General features: G+C 39.2%; 1 gene segment (V, D, J or C); it reads right to left on the reverse strand.

The window, feature by feature from the left end:
• Positions 1–628: 628 nt before the first annotated feature.
• On the reverse strand, positions 629–1,207 carry LOC127678735 (immunoglobulin kappa variable 1D-33-like). The segment is given in 2 exon segments: positions 629–966; positions 1,095–1,207. Coding segments are annotated over 2 exon segments (372 nt in total).
• Between the last annotated feature and the right edge of the window lie 15,232 nt (positions 1,208–16,439).

The following is a 16,439-nucleotide window of genomic DNA, read 5'->3' on the forward strand; positions in this document are numbered from 1 at the left end:
TATCTCAATAGAATCTACTTGCAATTACATGTCTTTGTAAAGGTGAAACAGGCTGAGGTGATACAGGCATGGAAACATATGATGACACACATTGTTGTTTTTCTGAACACACTTGAGGATGACATGATCAAATGGGCATGTAGTCTTTCCTTCTACTTAAGATGGATTTTGTTTGCAGGGAGCTTCTGAGAATAACATGTTCTTATATATAGTAGATTGACCTCAGGATTTTAAAAGATAAAGGTAGATAAGTTTAGTTTACTACAGTACTTATAGCTATTTTTCTCTTTCTCTCTCTTTCTCTCTTTCTCTCTTTCTCTCTCTGTTTCTGAATGTGTGTCCACAAAGATTCTCTGTAATCATATGACTCTAAATTGATGTAATTCTTAAACTAGCTAAGAAAAATGATTGCATGCATTTTGATCATTGGAAGCATAATCATGTTTTTGACACGTGGCTTTTTAAACAATAGATGTTTAAATAGGGTTTTTTTTGTCATTTTTTTTCCTGTTCTCTTTTTACTAAAAGATCCCAATGGGCTTTGCAACTTGGCAAACAAAAAAAAATCTCTTAGCAAAATGGGTAAGATAGAGGGTAAGAATCTGGGGCAACCAGCTCTTTCACTTCTGCTTCTCTTGGTGATTTATGTTATGACTTGTATCACTGTGGGAGGAAGATTATCATACTGTAGACAGTAATAAGTTGCAATATCTTCAGACTCCAGTCTGCTGATGCTGAAGGAATAATCGCTACCAGACCCACTGCCACTGAACCTCGATGGGATGCCTGACTGTAGTCTAGATGTGTAACGTATGAGCAGTCTAGGAGCTTTCCCAGGCTTGTGTTGATACCAAGCTATATACTTGTTAATGTCTTGACTTGCCTGGCAAGTTAAGGTTACTTTGTCTCCCAGAGATACAGACAGTGAGGATGGAGACTGTGTCATCTGGATGTCACATTGAGCACCTAAAATTAAAAAAACAAAAAGCATATACGTCCCTATGAAGTTAATTATGTTCATAGAGGATTTTCTTAAGGACCAGAAATTCCTGATCGCATACTGTTTTTAGCATATTCAATGTTATACTCCTTACCATGAAGCCAGAAGAACAGGAGCCCCAGGAACTGAATGGAGGACCTCATTTCTATGATGTCTCTTGACCAAGAATAGCTGTTTTACTGTGTGTGATGGGATTATTAAGTCTCTGAGGCAATAGAAAATGATATCAGCACATGCAAATCAGCTGCATCTGGACAGGGCTGGGCACAGCTGCAGGATAGGCTTACTTTAGTAACTCAAACAAAGCATAATTACCAGCTCAGGACAGATTTTTCTCCAAAGAAGGCACAAAGAATAGTCTCAAGAGCACAAAGAATTTGTGCTCAAATTTGGAGACACAAAGAATAGTCTAAAAGTACTAATTTCATGCTATGATAAATTTTCTCCCATGTTCAGTACAACATTCTATTGCAATATTTTTTATATGCTAGGGAGTTTCAGGTTCTGTGTATTCACAGAAAATTCAAAAAAGGCTTTTAATGGCCACCTGTAGATATCACTGGGATAAAAATTAATTTTTGTTTATGATTTTTCCTAATTTTTCTGTATTTATCAAAATTAGAATAGACAAATACTGGGAGGCATCTTTTCTAAAAAATAATAAGATCACGTATCACCACTCTATTCATCTTAATTTCTTTATGTCCAATTCATCTTAATCAGTTTATGATTGTTTAACTACCAAAGAGGAACTTCTGTTTGATTCTCTTCTCAAAAAATAAAACATGAAAACAGCAACAAAAACTTTAATTTTATGTGTATGGGTGCTTGCTTTTTTTATGTGTGTGTGCACATTATATATGTATATTTTGCTAAGGGAGATCAGAAAAGAATGTAAGAGTTACAGATGTTTGACATCTGCATGTGTTTGCTAGGAACCTTACCCAGATCCTCTGTAAGAATAGCAAGTATTCTGAACAGCTAAGTGGACTCTATAGTCCTGATTTTCTTCTTTTCCATCTGTGTCATATTATCTATCACTCTATCAAATAGAGAATAAAATATATATTTTATATACATACAGCCTAATATTCATGATATGTCTCCATTGATTGCTATTCCCTTCTGTTTCTTCTTAACAAACTATTTTCTCTAGGTAATAGAGATTTAGAAATGTTTCTCTATAAATATGGTCCATTAACCTGGTCAAATACACTATGTTTCCTAAAATTTCATCCATTAACAGCACCAAAACTCTCCCAAATCCAAATAGAACATAGCTCTTGATGCCTGATTTATGGCAATTAGAATTAAGTTGTTGAAAAGAGAAATGTGTTGGGAAGGGGATATAGAAACTATAAGGGGATGGAAAGAGAGTGTGGACGACAGTGTGTTTATGCACATTAGTAGAGTTGTGATAAGATTAATATAGACTTGTCCATGAGAAAGTGCATGAGAATAGTTAAAAAAGTGAGAGAATCAATTCTGTAGGAGACAGAGGTGAGTCAGGGCAAGAAATACCAACATGAAAACCTATAGAGAAGATGATGGACACGGGAGAGTAATGAAAATAGAACAGGTAAATAGGTAAGTCCATAAGGGAGATATATGTGGTGCTACAGCATCTATATCTATATCATCTATAATGATATCTATATCTGTATCTGTATCTGCATCTGCATCTATATCATCTATATCTATATCTATATCTATATCTATATCTATATCTATATCTATATCTATATCTATATCTATATCCATATCTATCTATATCTATATCTATATATGCAATAGTGATATATAAGTGGTGTTTAAAGATCACTGCTCATTAACTAATGAAGTTCACCAGTTACATATAGATACCAAGTAATTAAAGTAGTTATTCATTGAAGTTAATCAAGCTCCATACTCCTGAAATGTAATTCAAAACTGTAACTGAAACTTATGGCTTATTTTTGTAGAAACATGAATAGAGGTCTCTGTTTATGGGTAAATAAATAAGGCACATGATGTCCTGTCATCTTCAAAAAATTACAGTCATGTTCTCTAAAAGGCTCACTGCATCTAAATATCACTGTATATATATAAAGAACCCCTTAATTAAATGGTAAAAGCTAAAACATTACAAAGGGGAAAGGAGCCATTATTGTAAAATGCAGTATAAAAATGTTTGAATAGCATTCCCTGCATTGGTGAAAAATGTTCCTCTAATTAGAGCTTTAATAAACAGAATTCCCACTTTTTTCCAGATGTGGGAAACCTCTTTTATTTGTCTAGGATAGCTTAAGTGGCTCAAAAAATGCAGGCAATTGCTATGGCTATTGGCTGCTTGCCAGAATTAGTTGGGAAGACTGCATTGGTAAAGACACAGAACATAGAAATCTCAGGATGCCAAGTAGATGGAAGTTGTAACTTGTTAAAAATAAGTCCATGCTTGACGTGTCACTAGGTTCCTTTACAGAATTTGCTCATGAACCTCACCATGGTATTAGCACTCATATGGGCATTTAAATGGGTTTCAGAAATGTGCAAGAAATTCCTAAAAACCCTGGTGTTTAAAATGCATGAGGATAATATGTATTCTAGTGAGTACAGTATAAAAGTGAATTCCCTCCTTAAACTTGTCTGAAGACACCTTTTTACTAGTTATTTTATTTATTTACATTTAAAATGTTGTTCCCTTCCTGGTTTCTCCCTTGCACACTCCCTGCCGGAAAGTCCTCTGCATGTTTCTATGAGGTTGCTCTCCCCCCACAAATCCACTCCAGTTTCACTGCCCTAGCATCCCTCTAGGTTAGGGCATCAAGCCTCCACAGGACCAAGTGCCTCCCCTCTCATTGCTGCCAGACACTGCAATCTTCAGTTACATATGTGGCTGGAACCAAGGGTCCCTTCATGTGTACTCTTTGATTGGTTGTTTAGTCTTTGGGAGCTCTGTGGGTTCTGGTTGGTTGATATTGTTGTTCTTCCTATGGAGTTGCAAACTCCTTCACCTCCTTCAGTCCTTCCTCTAACTCTCATTGGTGTCCTGTGCTCTGATGGCTGACTGATAGCTTCCTTATCTGTATCTATCAGGCTCTGTCACAAACTCTCAGGTGACAGCCATACCACAGTCCTGTCAGCAAGCACTTCTTGGCATCAGCAATAGTATCTGGATTTTGTGTCTATAGATGGAATGGATGCCTAGGTAGAGAAGCTTCTAGATGGTGTTTCCTTCAGGTTTTGCTTCATTCTTTGTCCCTGCATTTTTTTTAAGACAGGAAGAACTCTGAGTTAATATTTTTGAGATGGGTGGGTGGCCCCATTCTTCAATGAGGGGTTGAGACAAACCTCTAGATATGGTCTCTACAAGTTCTCTCTCCCCCTTTTTTGATATTTGAGCTAATATCATCCGTGTTGTGTTTTGAGAGCCTTTTGATTTTCTGATATCTGGGACTTTCGAGTGGCTACCCCCACTTCCCCATCCCACATTGCTACACACCCGCACTTATTTTCTATACCCTCGGTACTTCTTTTTACCCAGTCTCCTCCCACACCTTATCTTGACCCTCTTTTTCCTTCTCCCTTGCTTTCCCTCCCAGGTTTCTGTCTCCCATGATTATTTTGATCCCCTTTCTAAATAGGGCTGAAGCATCCACACTTTGATATTCCTTCTTCTTTAGCTTCATATGGCATAAGCTGTGACTTGTATACCTTTGACCTTAGCAATTCTGGCAGGAATAAGAAGGGATCTCAAAGTAGTTTTTATTCATATTTTGATGATGGCTGAGATTACTGAACATTATTAACTGTTTTGCAGCCATTTGAGATTTTGCTTTTGAGAATTCTGTTTAGGTTTGTAACACGTTTTTTAACTGATTTCTGGTTGAGGTCTAATATCTTGAGTTCTTTATATATTTTGCATATCAGTCAGATGTAGAGCTAGTGAAATATTTTTTCTCACTTTCTAAGCTATTGCTTTGTCTGTTTGACAGTATCTTTTGCCTCACAAGAGATTTTTAGTATCATGAAGTTCCATTTATTAACTGCAAACCTTGGTGCTTGTAATATTGATGTTCTGTTTAGAATGTTGTCTCCTATGCTGATGCATTCAATGATAGTACTCATTCTTGCTTAGCATGTTCAATATATAGGGTTTTAAAAAATAATTTAAAATAGCTTTTAAGTAAACAGTGCCAATCAACATTAGCAAGAAATCATCCTAAATCCACAGACTCAGAGATATTAAGTAATTCCTGGAGCTCCCTGGGAAAAAGAAAAATAATATTATTCATGAATAAACTGAGATATGGTGAAGTTGGAAACAGGATCAATCAGAGTAGGGAGGGGAAGAAGGAAGAGACTATTAGAATTAAGGGGTATTTTGAGGGTGATGGGAAAACCTGGTGCTATGGAAATTCCATTATGAGTATGATCCTAGTAAAAATTCATAGTAATGGGGCAATTGTGTCTCAGATCTTGTGAGAGTTTCAACCAATGACTGGTCTAACTTGACACCCATGTCACAAGTAACCCATGCTTGAAACTGCCAGAATGTTCAGGAACCAGAGGCTGGATAGCCAAGAGACCAAGTATAATACTAAACACAAGTGTCTAAAAATAGAAAAAAAAATGAAATATTTTCTAATGATATTCTGGTTTACCTGTAGAGTAGAGCCTAGTATTATTGTAATCAGAGACCCTTTGTGTAACAACTGATGGGAAGAGATGGAGCCATCCACAGCTAAAAATTAAGAAGAGTCCATGATCCCCAGTTTGACAGAAAATACAAACTATAGTAGCCAGAGGGGCTAAGGACACCTTACCACAAGAAAATGGCCAAAGAATCAACTAATCATGGCTCCTAGTGGCTCACCTAAAACTGAAGGGACAGGACAGGAATCCTGTAGGAGATTGAACTAGGTCAAGTGCATATATTTTATGGTTATGCTGCTTGGTATTCTTTTTTTTTCATTATAAAAACCTTTATTTTTAACCTAAACCTTTATGAAAATCTTTATTTTTTTTGGTTTTTATTTTTGTTTTTTTTGTTTTTTTTTAATTTTTTTATTCGATATAATTTATTTACATTTCAAATGATTTCCCCTTTTCTAGCCCCCCACTCCCCGAAAGTCCCATAAGCCCCCTTCTCTTCCCCTGTCCTCCCACCCACACCTTCCAACTTCCCCGTTCTGGTTTTGCCTAATACTGCTTCACTGAGTCTTTCCAGAACCAGGGGCCACTCCTCCTTTCTTCTTGTACCTCATTTGATGTGTGGATTATGTTTTGGGTATTCCAGTTTTCTAGGTTAATATCCACTTATTAGTGAGTGCATACCATGATTCACCCTTTGAGTCTGGGTTACCTCACTTAGTATGATGTTCTCTAGCTCCATCCATTTGCCTAAGAATTTCATGAATTCATTGTTTCTAATGGCTGAATAGTACTCCATTGTGTAGATATACCACATTTTTTGCATCCAATCTTCTGTTGAGGGATACCTGGGTTCTTTCCAGCATCTGGCAATTATAAATAGGGCTGCTATGAACATAGTAGAGCATGTATCCTTATTACATGGTGGGGAATCCTCTGGGTATATGCCCAGGAGTGGTATAGCAGGATCTTCTGGAAGTGAGGTGCCCAGTTTTCAGAGGAACCGCCAGACTGATTTCCAGAGTGGTTGTACCAATTTGCAACCCCACCAGCAGTGGAGGAGTGTTCCTCTTTCTCCACACCCTCTCCAATACCTACTGTCTCCTGAATTTTTAATCTTAGCCATTCTGACTGGTGTAAGATGAAATCTCAGGGTTGTTTTGATTTCCATTTCCCTAATGACTAATGAAGTTGAGCATTTTTTTAAGATGCTTATCCGCCATCCGAAGTTCTTCAGGTGAGAATTCTTTGTTTAACTCTGTACCCCATTTTTTAATAGGGTTGTTTGGTTTTCTGGAGTCTAACGTCTTAGGTTATTTATATATATTGGATATTAGCCCTCTATCTGATGTAGGATTGGTGAAGATCTTTTCCCAATTTGTTGGTTGCCGATTTGTCCTCTTGATGGTGTCCTTTGCCTTACAGCAACTTTGAAATTTTATGAGGTCCCATTTGTCAATTCTTGCTCTTAGAGCATACGCTATTGGTGTTCTGTTCAGAAAATTTCTCCCTGTACTGATGTCCTCAAGTGTCTTCCCCAGTTTCTTTTCTATTAGCTTCAGAATGTCTGGCTTTATGTGGAGGTCCTTGATCCATTTAGATTTGAGCTTAGTACAAGGAGACAAGGATGGATCAATTCACATTCTTCTGCATGCTGACCTCCAGTTGAACCAGCACCATTTGTTGAAAAGGCTAACTTTTTTCCATTGGATGTTTTCAGCCTCTTTGTCGAGGATCAAGTGGCCATAGGTGTGTGGGTTCATTTCTGGATCTTCAATCCTGTTCCATTGATCCTCCTGCCTGTCACTCTACCAATACCATGCAGTTTTTAACACTATTGCTCTGTAGTATTGCTTGAGGTCAGGGATATTGATTCCCCCAGATTTTCTTTCGTTGCCGAGAATAGTTTTAGCTATCCTGGGTTTTTTGTTGTTCCAGATGAATTTGATAATTGCTCTTTCTAGCTCTGTGAAGAATTGAGTTGGGATTTTGATGGGTATTGCATTGAATCTGTATAGTGCTTTAGGCAAAATGGCCATTTTAACTATATTGATTCTACCGATCCATGAGCATGGGAGGTTTTCCCATTTTTTGAGGTCTTCTTCTATTTCCTTCTTCAGAGTCTTGAAGTTCTTGTCATACAGATCTTTCACATGTTTGGTAAGAGTCACCCCAAGATACTTTATACTGTTTGTGGCTATTGTGAAGGGGGTCATTTCCCTAATTTCTTTCTCAGCCTGCTTATCCTTTGAGTATAGGAGGCCACTGATTTGCTTGAGTTGATTTTATAACCTGCCACTTTGCTGAAGTTGTTTATCAGCTGTAGGAGCTCTCTAGTGGAGTTTTTTGGGTCACTTAGGTAGACGATCATGTCGTCTGCAAATAATGAATGTTTGACTTCTTCCTTTCCAATCTGTATCCCTTTGACCTCCTTATGTTGTCAAATTGCCCGAGCTAGTACCTCAAGTACAATATTGAAAAGATAAGGAGAAAGGTGGCAGCCTTGTCTGGTCCCTGATTTCAGTGGGATTGCTTCAAGTTTCTATCCATTTAGTTTGATGCTGGCTCCCGGTTTGCTGTATATTGCTTTTATTATGTTTAGGTATGGGCCTTGCATTCCTGTTCTCTCCAAGACTTTAAGCATGAGAGGATGCTGAATTTTGTCAAATGGTTTTTCAGCATCCAATGAAATAACCATGTGGTTTTGTTCTTTGAGTTTGTTTATGTAGTGGATTGCATTGATGGATTTCCGTATATTGAACCAACCCTGCATTCCCGGGATAAAGCCTACTTGATCATGGTGGATGATCGTTTTGATGTGTTCTTGGATTCGGTTGGCAAGAACTTTATTGAGTATTTTTGCATCGATGTTCATAAGGGAAATTGGTCTGAAGTTCTTTCTTTGTTGGATCTTTGTGTGGCTTTGGTATCAGCGTAATTGTGGCTTCGTAGAAGGAATTGGGTAGTGTTCCTTCTGTTTCTATTTTGTGGAATAGTTTGAAGAGTATTGGTGTTAACTCTTCCTTGAAGGTCTGATAGAATTCTGCACTGAAACCATCTAGTCCTGTGCATTTTTTTTTGGTTGGAAGACTTTCTATGACTCCTTCTATTTCGTTAGGCATTATGGGACTGTTTAGATGATCTATTTGGTCCTGATTTAATTTTGGTATTTGGTATCTGTCAAGGAAATTGTCCATTTCCTCCAGATTCTCCAGTTGTGTTGAGTACAGTCCCTTGTAGTAGGATCTGATGATTTTTTGGATGTCCTCAGTTTCTGTTGTTATATCTCCCTTTTCATTTCTAAGTTTGGTAATTTGGATACTTTCTCTGTGCCCTGGTTTTGTTGATTTTTTTGTATGGTTCTCTTTGTTTCTACTTGATTGATTTCGGCCCTGAGTTTGATGATTTCCTGCCTTCTACTCCTCCTGGGTGAAATACCTTCTTTTTGTTCCAGGGCTTTCAGGTGTGTAATTAAGCTGGTAATGTATGCTCTCTCCATTTTCTTTTTGGAAGCACTCAGAGCTATGAGTTTTCCTTTTAGCACTGCTTTCATTGTGTCCCATAGATTTGGGTATGTTGTGTTTTCATTTCCATTGTGTTCTAAGAAGTCTTTAATTTCTTTCTTTATTTCTTCCTTGACCAAGTTATCATTGAGTAGAATATTGTTCTGTTTCCCCGTGTATTTGGGTTTTCTGTTGTTTTTGTTGGTATTGAAGACCACTTTTACTCCATAGTGATCTCATAGGAGGCATGGGATTAGTTCGATCTTCTTATATTTGTTGAGGTCTGTCTTGTGACCAATTTTATGGTCGATTTTGGAGAAGGTACCATGAGGTGCTGAGAAAAAGGTATATTCTTTTGTTTTAGGATAGAATGTTCTATATATATCTGTTAAATCTAATTGGTCCAAAGCTTCAATTAGTTTCATTGTGTCCCTGTTTAGTTTCTGTTTTCCTGATCGGTCCATTGAGGATAGTGCAGTGTTGAAGTCACCCACAATTTTTGTGTTAGGTGCAATGTGTGCTTTGAGTTTTAATAAAGTTTCTTTTACGAAAGAGGGTGCCCTTGCATTTGGAGCATAGATGTTCAGGATTGAGAGTTCTTCTTGTTGTATTTTTCCATTGACCAGCAAGAGGTGTCCCTCAGAGTCTCTTTTGATGACTTTGGGTTGAAAGTCAATTTTATCTGATATTAAAATGGCTACTCCAGCTTGTTTCCTGAGACCATTTGCTTGTAAAATTGTCTTCCAGCCTTTGACTCTAAGGTAGTGTTTGTCTTTGACCCTGAGGTTTGTTTCCTGTAAGCAGCAATATGTAGGGTCCTGTTTGCATATCCAGTCAGTTAGTCTGTGTCTTTTTATTGGGGCATTAAGTCCATTGATGTTAAGAGATATTAAGGAATAGTGATTGTTACTTCCTATCATTTTTGACGTTATTTTTTAAATTTGATTGCTTAACTTCTTTTGGGTTCGATGAAAGGTTACTATCTTGCTTTTTCCAGGGTGAAGTTTCCCTCCTTATTTTGGTGTTTTCCTCCTATTACCCTTTGTAGGGCTGGGTTTGTGGATAGATATTGGGTAAACTTGGTTTTGTAATGAAATATCTTACTTTCTCCGTCTACGGTGATTTAGAGTTTTGCTGGATATAGTAGTTTTGGTTGGCATTTGTGTTCTCTTAGAATCTGCATGAGATCTGCCCAGGACCTTCTAGCCTTCATAGTCTCAGGTGAAAAGTCTGATGTGATTCTGATAGGTCTTCCTTTATATGTTACTTGGCCTTTTACTCTTACTGCCTTTAATATTCTTTCTTTGTTTAGAACATTTGCTGTTTTGATTATTATGTGACAGGAAGTATTTCTGTTCTGGTCCAGTCTGTTTGGAGTTCTGTAGGCTTCTTGTATATTCATGGGCATCTCTCTCTTTAGGTTAGGGAAGTTTTCTTCCATAATTTTATTGAAGATATTTGCTGGCCCTTTAAGTTGTAAATCTTCACTCTCATCTATGCCTATAATCCTTAGGTTTGGTCTTCTCATTGTGTCCTGGATTTCCTGGATATTTTGGGTTACAAACTTTTTGCATTTTGCATTTTCTTTAACTGTTGAGTCCATGGTTTCTATGGAATCTTCAGCATCTGAGATTCTTTCTTCTATCTCTTGTATTCTGTTGTTGATATTTGCATCTCTGTCCCCTGATTTCTTCCCAAGGCTTTCTATCTCCAAAGTTGTCTCCCTTTGAGTTTTCTTAGTGGTTTCTACTTCTGATTTTAGATCCTGGATGGTTTTGCTTAGCTCCTTCACTTGCTTGTTTGTGCTTTCCTTTAATTCTTTAAGAGATTTTTGTGTTTCCTCTTTCATGACCTCAGCCTTTTGACCAAAGTTCTCCTGTATTTCTTTAAGTGTTTTTTGTGTTTCCTCATTGTTGGCTTTTGTATTCTCCTGAATTTCTTTCAATGATTTTTGTGTTTCCCTTGCAAGGGCTTCTAACTTTTGATCCATTTTCTCCTGAATTTCTTTAAGTATGTCCTTCATGTGTTCCTGTATCAGCATCATGACCAGTGATTTTAAATCCAAATCTTGTTTTACTGGTGTGATGGGGTATCCAGGACATGTTGGTAGAAGAGAATTGTGTTCAGATGTTGCCATATTGCCTTGATTTCTGTTAGTGACGTTCCTGCGTTTGCCTTTTGCCATCTAGTTCTCACTGGTGTTAGTTTGTCTTGTCAGTGCTGGACTCACCAGTGCAGGCTGCCGCTTCCCAGTTGGCCTCTGGTGCATAGCTTACCTCCTGCACTGCCGAGAGACAGGGTGCTTCTGCCCAGGCTGTTCAGATCCCGAAGCAGGCACCCGTAGGCTCCCGCTGGGGCCCGCTGGATTCACTGGAGCACACCGACTTCTCCCAGCTGGCCGCCCGGAAGCCCCTCTAGCCTCTTGCAGGACCTGGAGATGTGGTGCAGCCGCCCAGGCTGATCTTGATCCAGAAGCGGAGAGAGTTGAGCTGAGGGCTCCCACTTGAGGCCTTGCCCCAGATTGTGTCTGTGGACCAGATGGAGCCTGTGTGCACCCCCAGGAAGCGCCGAAGGTGTATGCTGCCGGGACCTCCCCTGTGTTCTGATCACTCCGCTGGGCAGCCGATCCCCCAACCGGACTGGCGCACACAAGGTTAGCCTGGGTGCCCATGCCCTGAGTCCAGGCAAAAGCCTGGGAGGCCAAGGTCCAGCAAAGTTCCCCTAGGGCTATGACTGTTAATTGGGTCTGCCAGGTGACCAGGATGGCGGGCGGGCGTGCTCGCGCTCCCTGAATGTGCCTGGAGAGTCTGCTGTGCTAACAACCTACTGGGCGGGTTGACACACAGATGGCCCACCAAGCCGCCCAGTTCTTGGGGTCAATCCTGGGCTTTTTGGGGCCTAGACCCCCGCTTTCTTAGCCTCAGGCTATGCCAGTTATGGCTCTGCCCGCCAGAGCTCTCTGTCGTCCTGTAGGCAAAATGGCGGCACATGAGCAGGCCAGCGCAAAAAACCTCCTGACTGGGATGGCACCCCGATGGCCCCCCGAACAGCCCAGGGCCTGGGTGCAGGCCAACGCCCGTCGGGCTGAGACCCCCGCAGTGTTGGCCTAAGATTATGTTTGTGTACCTCAGTCTGTCTGATCTCTCTGGAGTCTGAAACCAAGATGGAGGTGAGCCTCTCCTGACTTGCGGGAGGCCGAGTTCTGAAGTGGCTTCTGTGCAGTGAAAGGCGCTGCAAAACAGCAGCTGCTTGCAGCCCGGCTGGTCAGCAAAGGTCAGTGGTCGTGGGTGCAGGGGCTAACTGGACCCTGTGTCGCCTTGGTTCCACTGCTGATGGCCCTTCAGCTGGACCAGCCACTGCTGCACTGCTGCCACCCCCGCCGCCAGATTGTTGCTTGGTATTCTTTTGGGACTCCTAACAGTGAGAGTGGGGGTTAATTAAGATTCATTTGCTGGCTTTGGGAACACTTTTCCTTTTACTTGGTTGCCTTAATCAGCCTTGATATGAAGGTATGTGTTTAGTTTTATTTTAATTTGTTGAGTTACATTTGGTTGATATCCCTGGGAGGCTTGGTCTTTTCTGAATGAAAATAGAGGAGGAATGGATCCAAGGGAGAGAAAGGAAGATGAACTTGGATGAATGGAGTGCATGAGGACCCTGCATTTAGAATATACTATATGAGAGAAAAATAAATAAATTTAAAACAACATGGAAAGTTGCAAAAATAGAGAAAGCTTTATAATAATAGAAAATGAAGAAACAATGTTTTGTTTGTTTGTTTCCCCAGTGTGGCCATTGAGAAGACATAAACAAATACAAGTAAAGCTCATGACATCACTCTACTGAGCATCAGAAAAAAGTATACTTGTAGGACACAACCTGCCTCAGAGAATAACTGAAAGTTCCTCAGTACTTTGGGGAAAGTAGTAGCTGTTTGTAGCATACAGGCCTAAGCAACCTGGGTATTCCAGTGAGGTACTAAGTTTGGTCTGTTGGTAGTTATTCAAGCCTTTTCCCTGAGGTAGTAGATTATTGGATGCAGATAAAATGTATGACTCATGACACACAGAAACCCATGTTGCAGGATATCTGATCACAGAATCTAAAGATTGTGTTACATACTGAAAAATCGGTTTTTATTTGTGATATGGTTCCGCCTTAGTACAACCTTAATCCAAGAGCTATCTGCTTCAATATAAACAGGATTAAATAAAGTCAACCATGGGTGAAGAGGCAAAGCAAGCAACAAGTTGACATGAAAAGAATATAGAATTTTAAGAAAAAGAAACCAGAGTATAAACTGGTATCAGGAGAACTGATAAGAGATGCACAGGAAGTAGAAGAGGGATCATTGAGTATAAAGCAGATGTTTTGAGACTCCGTGGGAGAGGGGCATGATTTCTGTCTTTTAGGATGTGGCCTGAGTAGAAAGGTCAGTTCGATACTTTCTCTGCCTTTATAAGTTAGCAGGCTTTCAGTTCAGCGTCTGGCTCCTGAACTTTCATTGATAAAATTCAATGATGGTGATTTTGTTACAAATAAGAGACCACTTTGTCAGTTTTCTGAAAAACATTGTGGGAGGGAGGGATTGGGAGGAGCATTAAGCAAGGCATCATCACAAGAATCTTCCTATCCTACCTCAACAGTAGAGAGAAGGGTTGTGATTGGATGGGTAAATAGGCAGCAGAGCTAGGAGGGTGAAGGGTAAGCTGACAGGGGTGGAGCGAGGGGGGGGTGTGGGGGGGTAGGTAGACAGAGGGGCCCAGAGTGGCTAGAGGGGTGGATGAAAATGGCAGGTAACCTATTTTTGTATATACGATTAAAAACATTGGAATAACCTTTTTTTATTAAATATAATCTTCATTTACATTTCAAATGTTAAAATCTTTCCAAGTATCTCCCCACCCTGAAAAACCCCAACCCCTCCTCCCATGCCCTGCCTCCAAGTATATGCGCCTCCAACCTACCCACTACTACCTACCCCCCCTAGATTTCCCTTTGTTGGGCTATCTATTGAGTCTTCACCTGACCAAGGACGACTCCTCCCACTGATGCCTGACAAGGCATTCTTCTGCCACATATTTGGCTGGAACCATGTGTACCCCTTCGTTAATGGTTTAGCCCCTGAGTGTCCTGGGGTATCTAGGATAGGCTTTTATTGTATTGGCATCTTGTAATTGTGTTTTTAATATCGATAAATTTAATTGTCAATCTATTTAGGATTAAAAGTCCTGTTTTACCAGGCAATTGGAATGAGTGGGGCACTGGGTGGGTGCTTAAAACACTCACCAGAGAGTTGGCTGAGTCAGAGCTAGAAAGTGGCTTGGCAACAGATTAAGGGAGCATGGGCCTAACCCACACAGAGTTCCTGGCTCCTTTGGCAGGCTAACAGGAGTCCTATAGCCCAGTGGTGTGAGGTCTGTGGCTTACCATTGTCTTGCTGGCACTAGTGCTGGAATGTGTTTGGTTTCTTTTTTGTTGTGGGTTTATTTCCTGCAACAAGGCATAAATTAAATTAAAATAACTTATACTTTTATGACTTAGAAGTTCTTGCTGTAGATTACTTTTCTATTCAAGTTTCCATTGTTACTCAGATTTCTATTTCATGCCTTCTAACCTTACTGTCTCTTCCTTTCCTGTTGGAGCTATGTTGATTTTCCTACAGCAACTCGTTATGCTATTGCACTCTTGTTTCTGATACCTTGATTCTTTCCTCTCTTATCTGTCCAGCTCCAGATTTTATTTGCATGCATATATCTGTATATCTATATATTTATATGTGTGTATGTATATATGTATATATCTATACATCTATACATCTATACATACACATATACATATATATGCATATATATATGCATATATATATATATATATATATATATATATATATATATATATATGTAAATTGAATGGCATTTGATGAACTCTGTCTTATTTCCAGTTTCTGTTGTTGCAACGAAACATCATAACCAAAGAAACTTGGAGAAAAAAGTGTTTGTCTTATACTGCACTATCACTGTTCATCATCCAAAAAAGATAAACAGGGCAGAAGCTGGGAGGCAGGTACTGATGGTCATGGAAAAATGCTGCTTATTGGCTTTCTCCTCATGGCTTTGCTAGCCTACTCTTTTAAGGAACCCAGGACCAGGTGAAGGATGACCACACACAATGGGTTTGACCATCCCCGTTAATAACTTATTTTGAAAAATGCCTTATATCTCAGTCTTATTGAGGTATTTTCTCAATTGAGGTTTTCCCTTTTCGTACAACTCTATTTTGTATCAATAAAACAGAAATCTACCTGGAGTATAATCACAGTGCTGTTCTTTCACAACAGGGAGGAAATCAGGACATTTGGTCTCTTCCTACATTTCTTGATAATATCCTAGAATTTTGAATATTTGTTGTTTTTTAAATTTTTTTCCACATTCAAGACCTTTATTATCTCACACGTTTTCTATTTTATTTCAAATATTTATCTTTCAAATTCAGCTATGCCCAATCTTCATTCTGAAATTTTATGACTGAAAATTTGAGAGTCTTCTGAGATATGGTAATTATTTTTGCTATAAATGTATCAAGATCTTATCTGAAACATAAAATCAAAAATAAATAGTGCCCCTAGGACAATCCTGTATATTCCTTTCCAATGTGGAGAAGGGATAAGACAACTTAGAAAGGTAGTGAGACACAAGCAAACTTGACCATATGAAGTATTTTTATGCTGTATGCATACTGAAATGTACCAGCCACAAAGCAAACAAAATACCTGAAAAAATTTAAAAAATAACTTTCTGTAGCACAATTCAGTCTCAAACTATGCTATATGGCTATAATTCATGATTACAGTCATTAATTTTACAGGACATTCCTCCCTTTATTTCTGCTTTGAAACGAATCTGTTCCTTCTTCAGTTACTTATTTTATAACACCGTCAGTGCAGAAAATTGATACCTTAAGTAAAGCAAAGCACACAGATATCCACATAATTGTAAAGACTTAACTCTAAGTTTGTCTTCATTCTTTCGATTTTTTCTTCATACACATTTAGAAAATTTGCTATAATGATCTCCCAATAAGAAAGGCAAGATGGAGCCTGGATGCCAGAACAGAGAGGTCTGTGTTCAGGGATTTAGTACTGTGAGAGGAAGTTCTAGATCTTGCTAGCAAAAATAAATACCCCCATCCTCAGCCTCTACTCTACTGATACTCAGTGTGAAATCTGTTCCTGACTCACTGCCATTGAATCTATCTGGGACTCCAGAGGCAAGGGTAGTTGTGAGATAGAATAGAACCCTGGT

This window comes from Apodemus sylvaticus, chromosome 2 (genome assembly GCF_947179515.1).
Source record: "Apodemus sylvaticus chromosome 2, mApoSyl1.1, whole genome shotgun sequence".
Lineage (NCBI taxonomy): Eukaryota > Metazoa > Chordata > Mammalia > Rodentia > Muridae > Apodemus > Apodemus sylvaticus.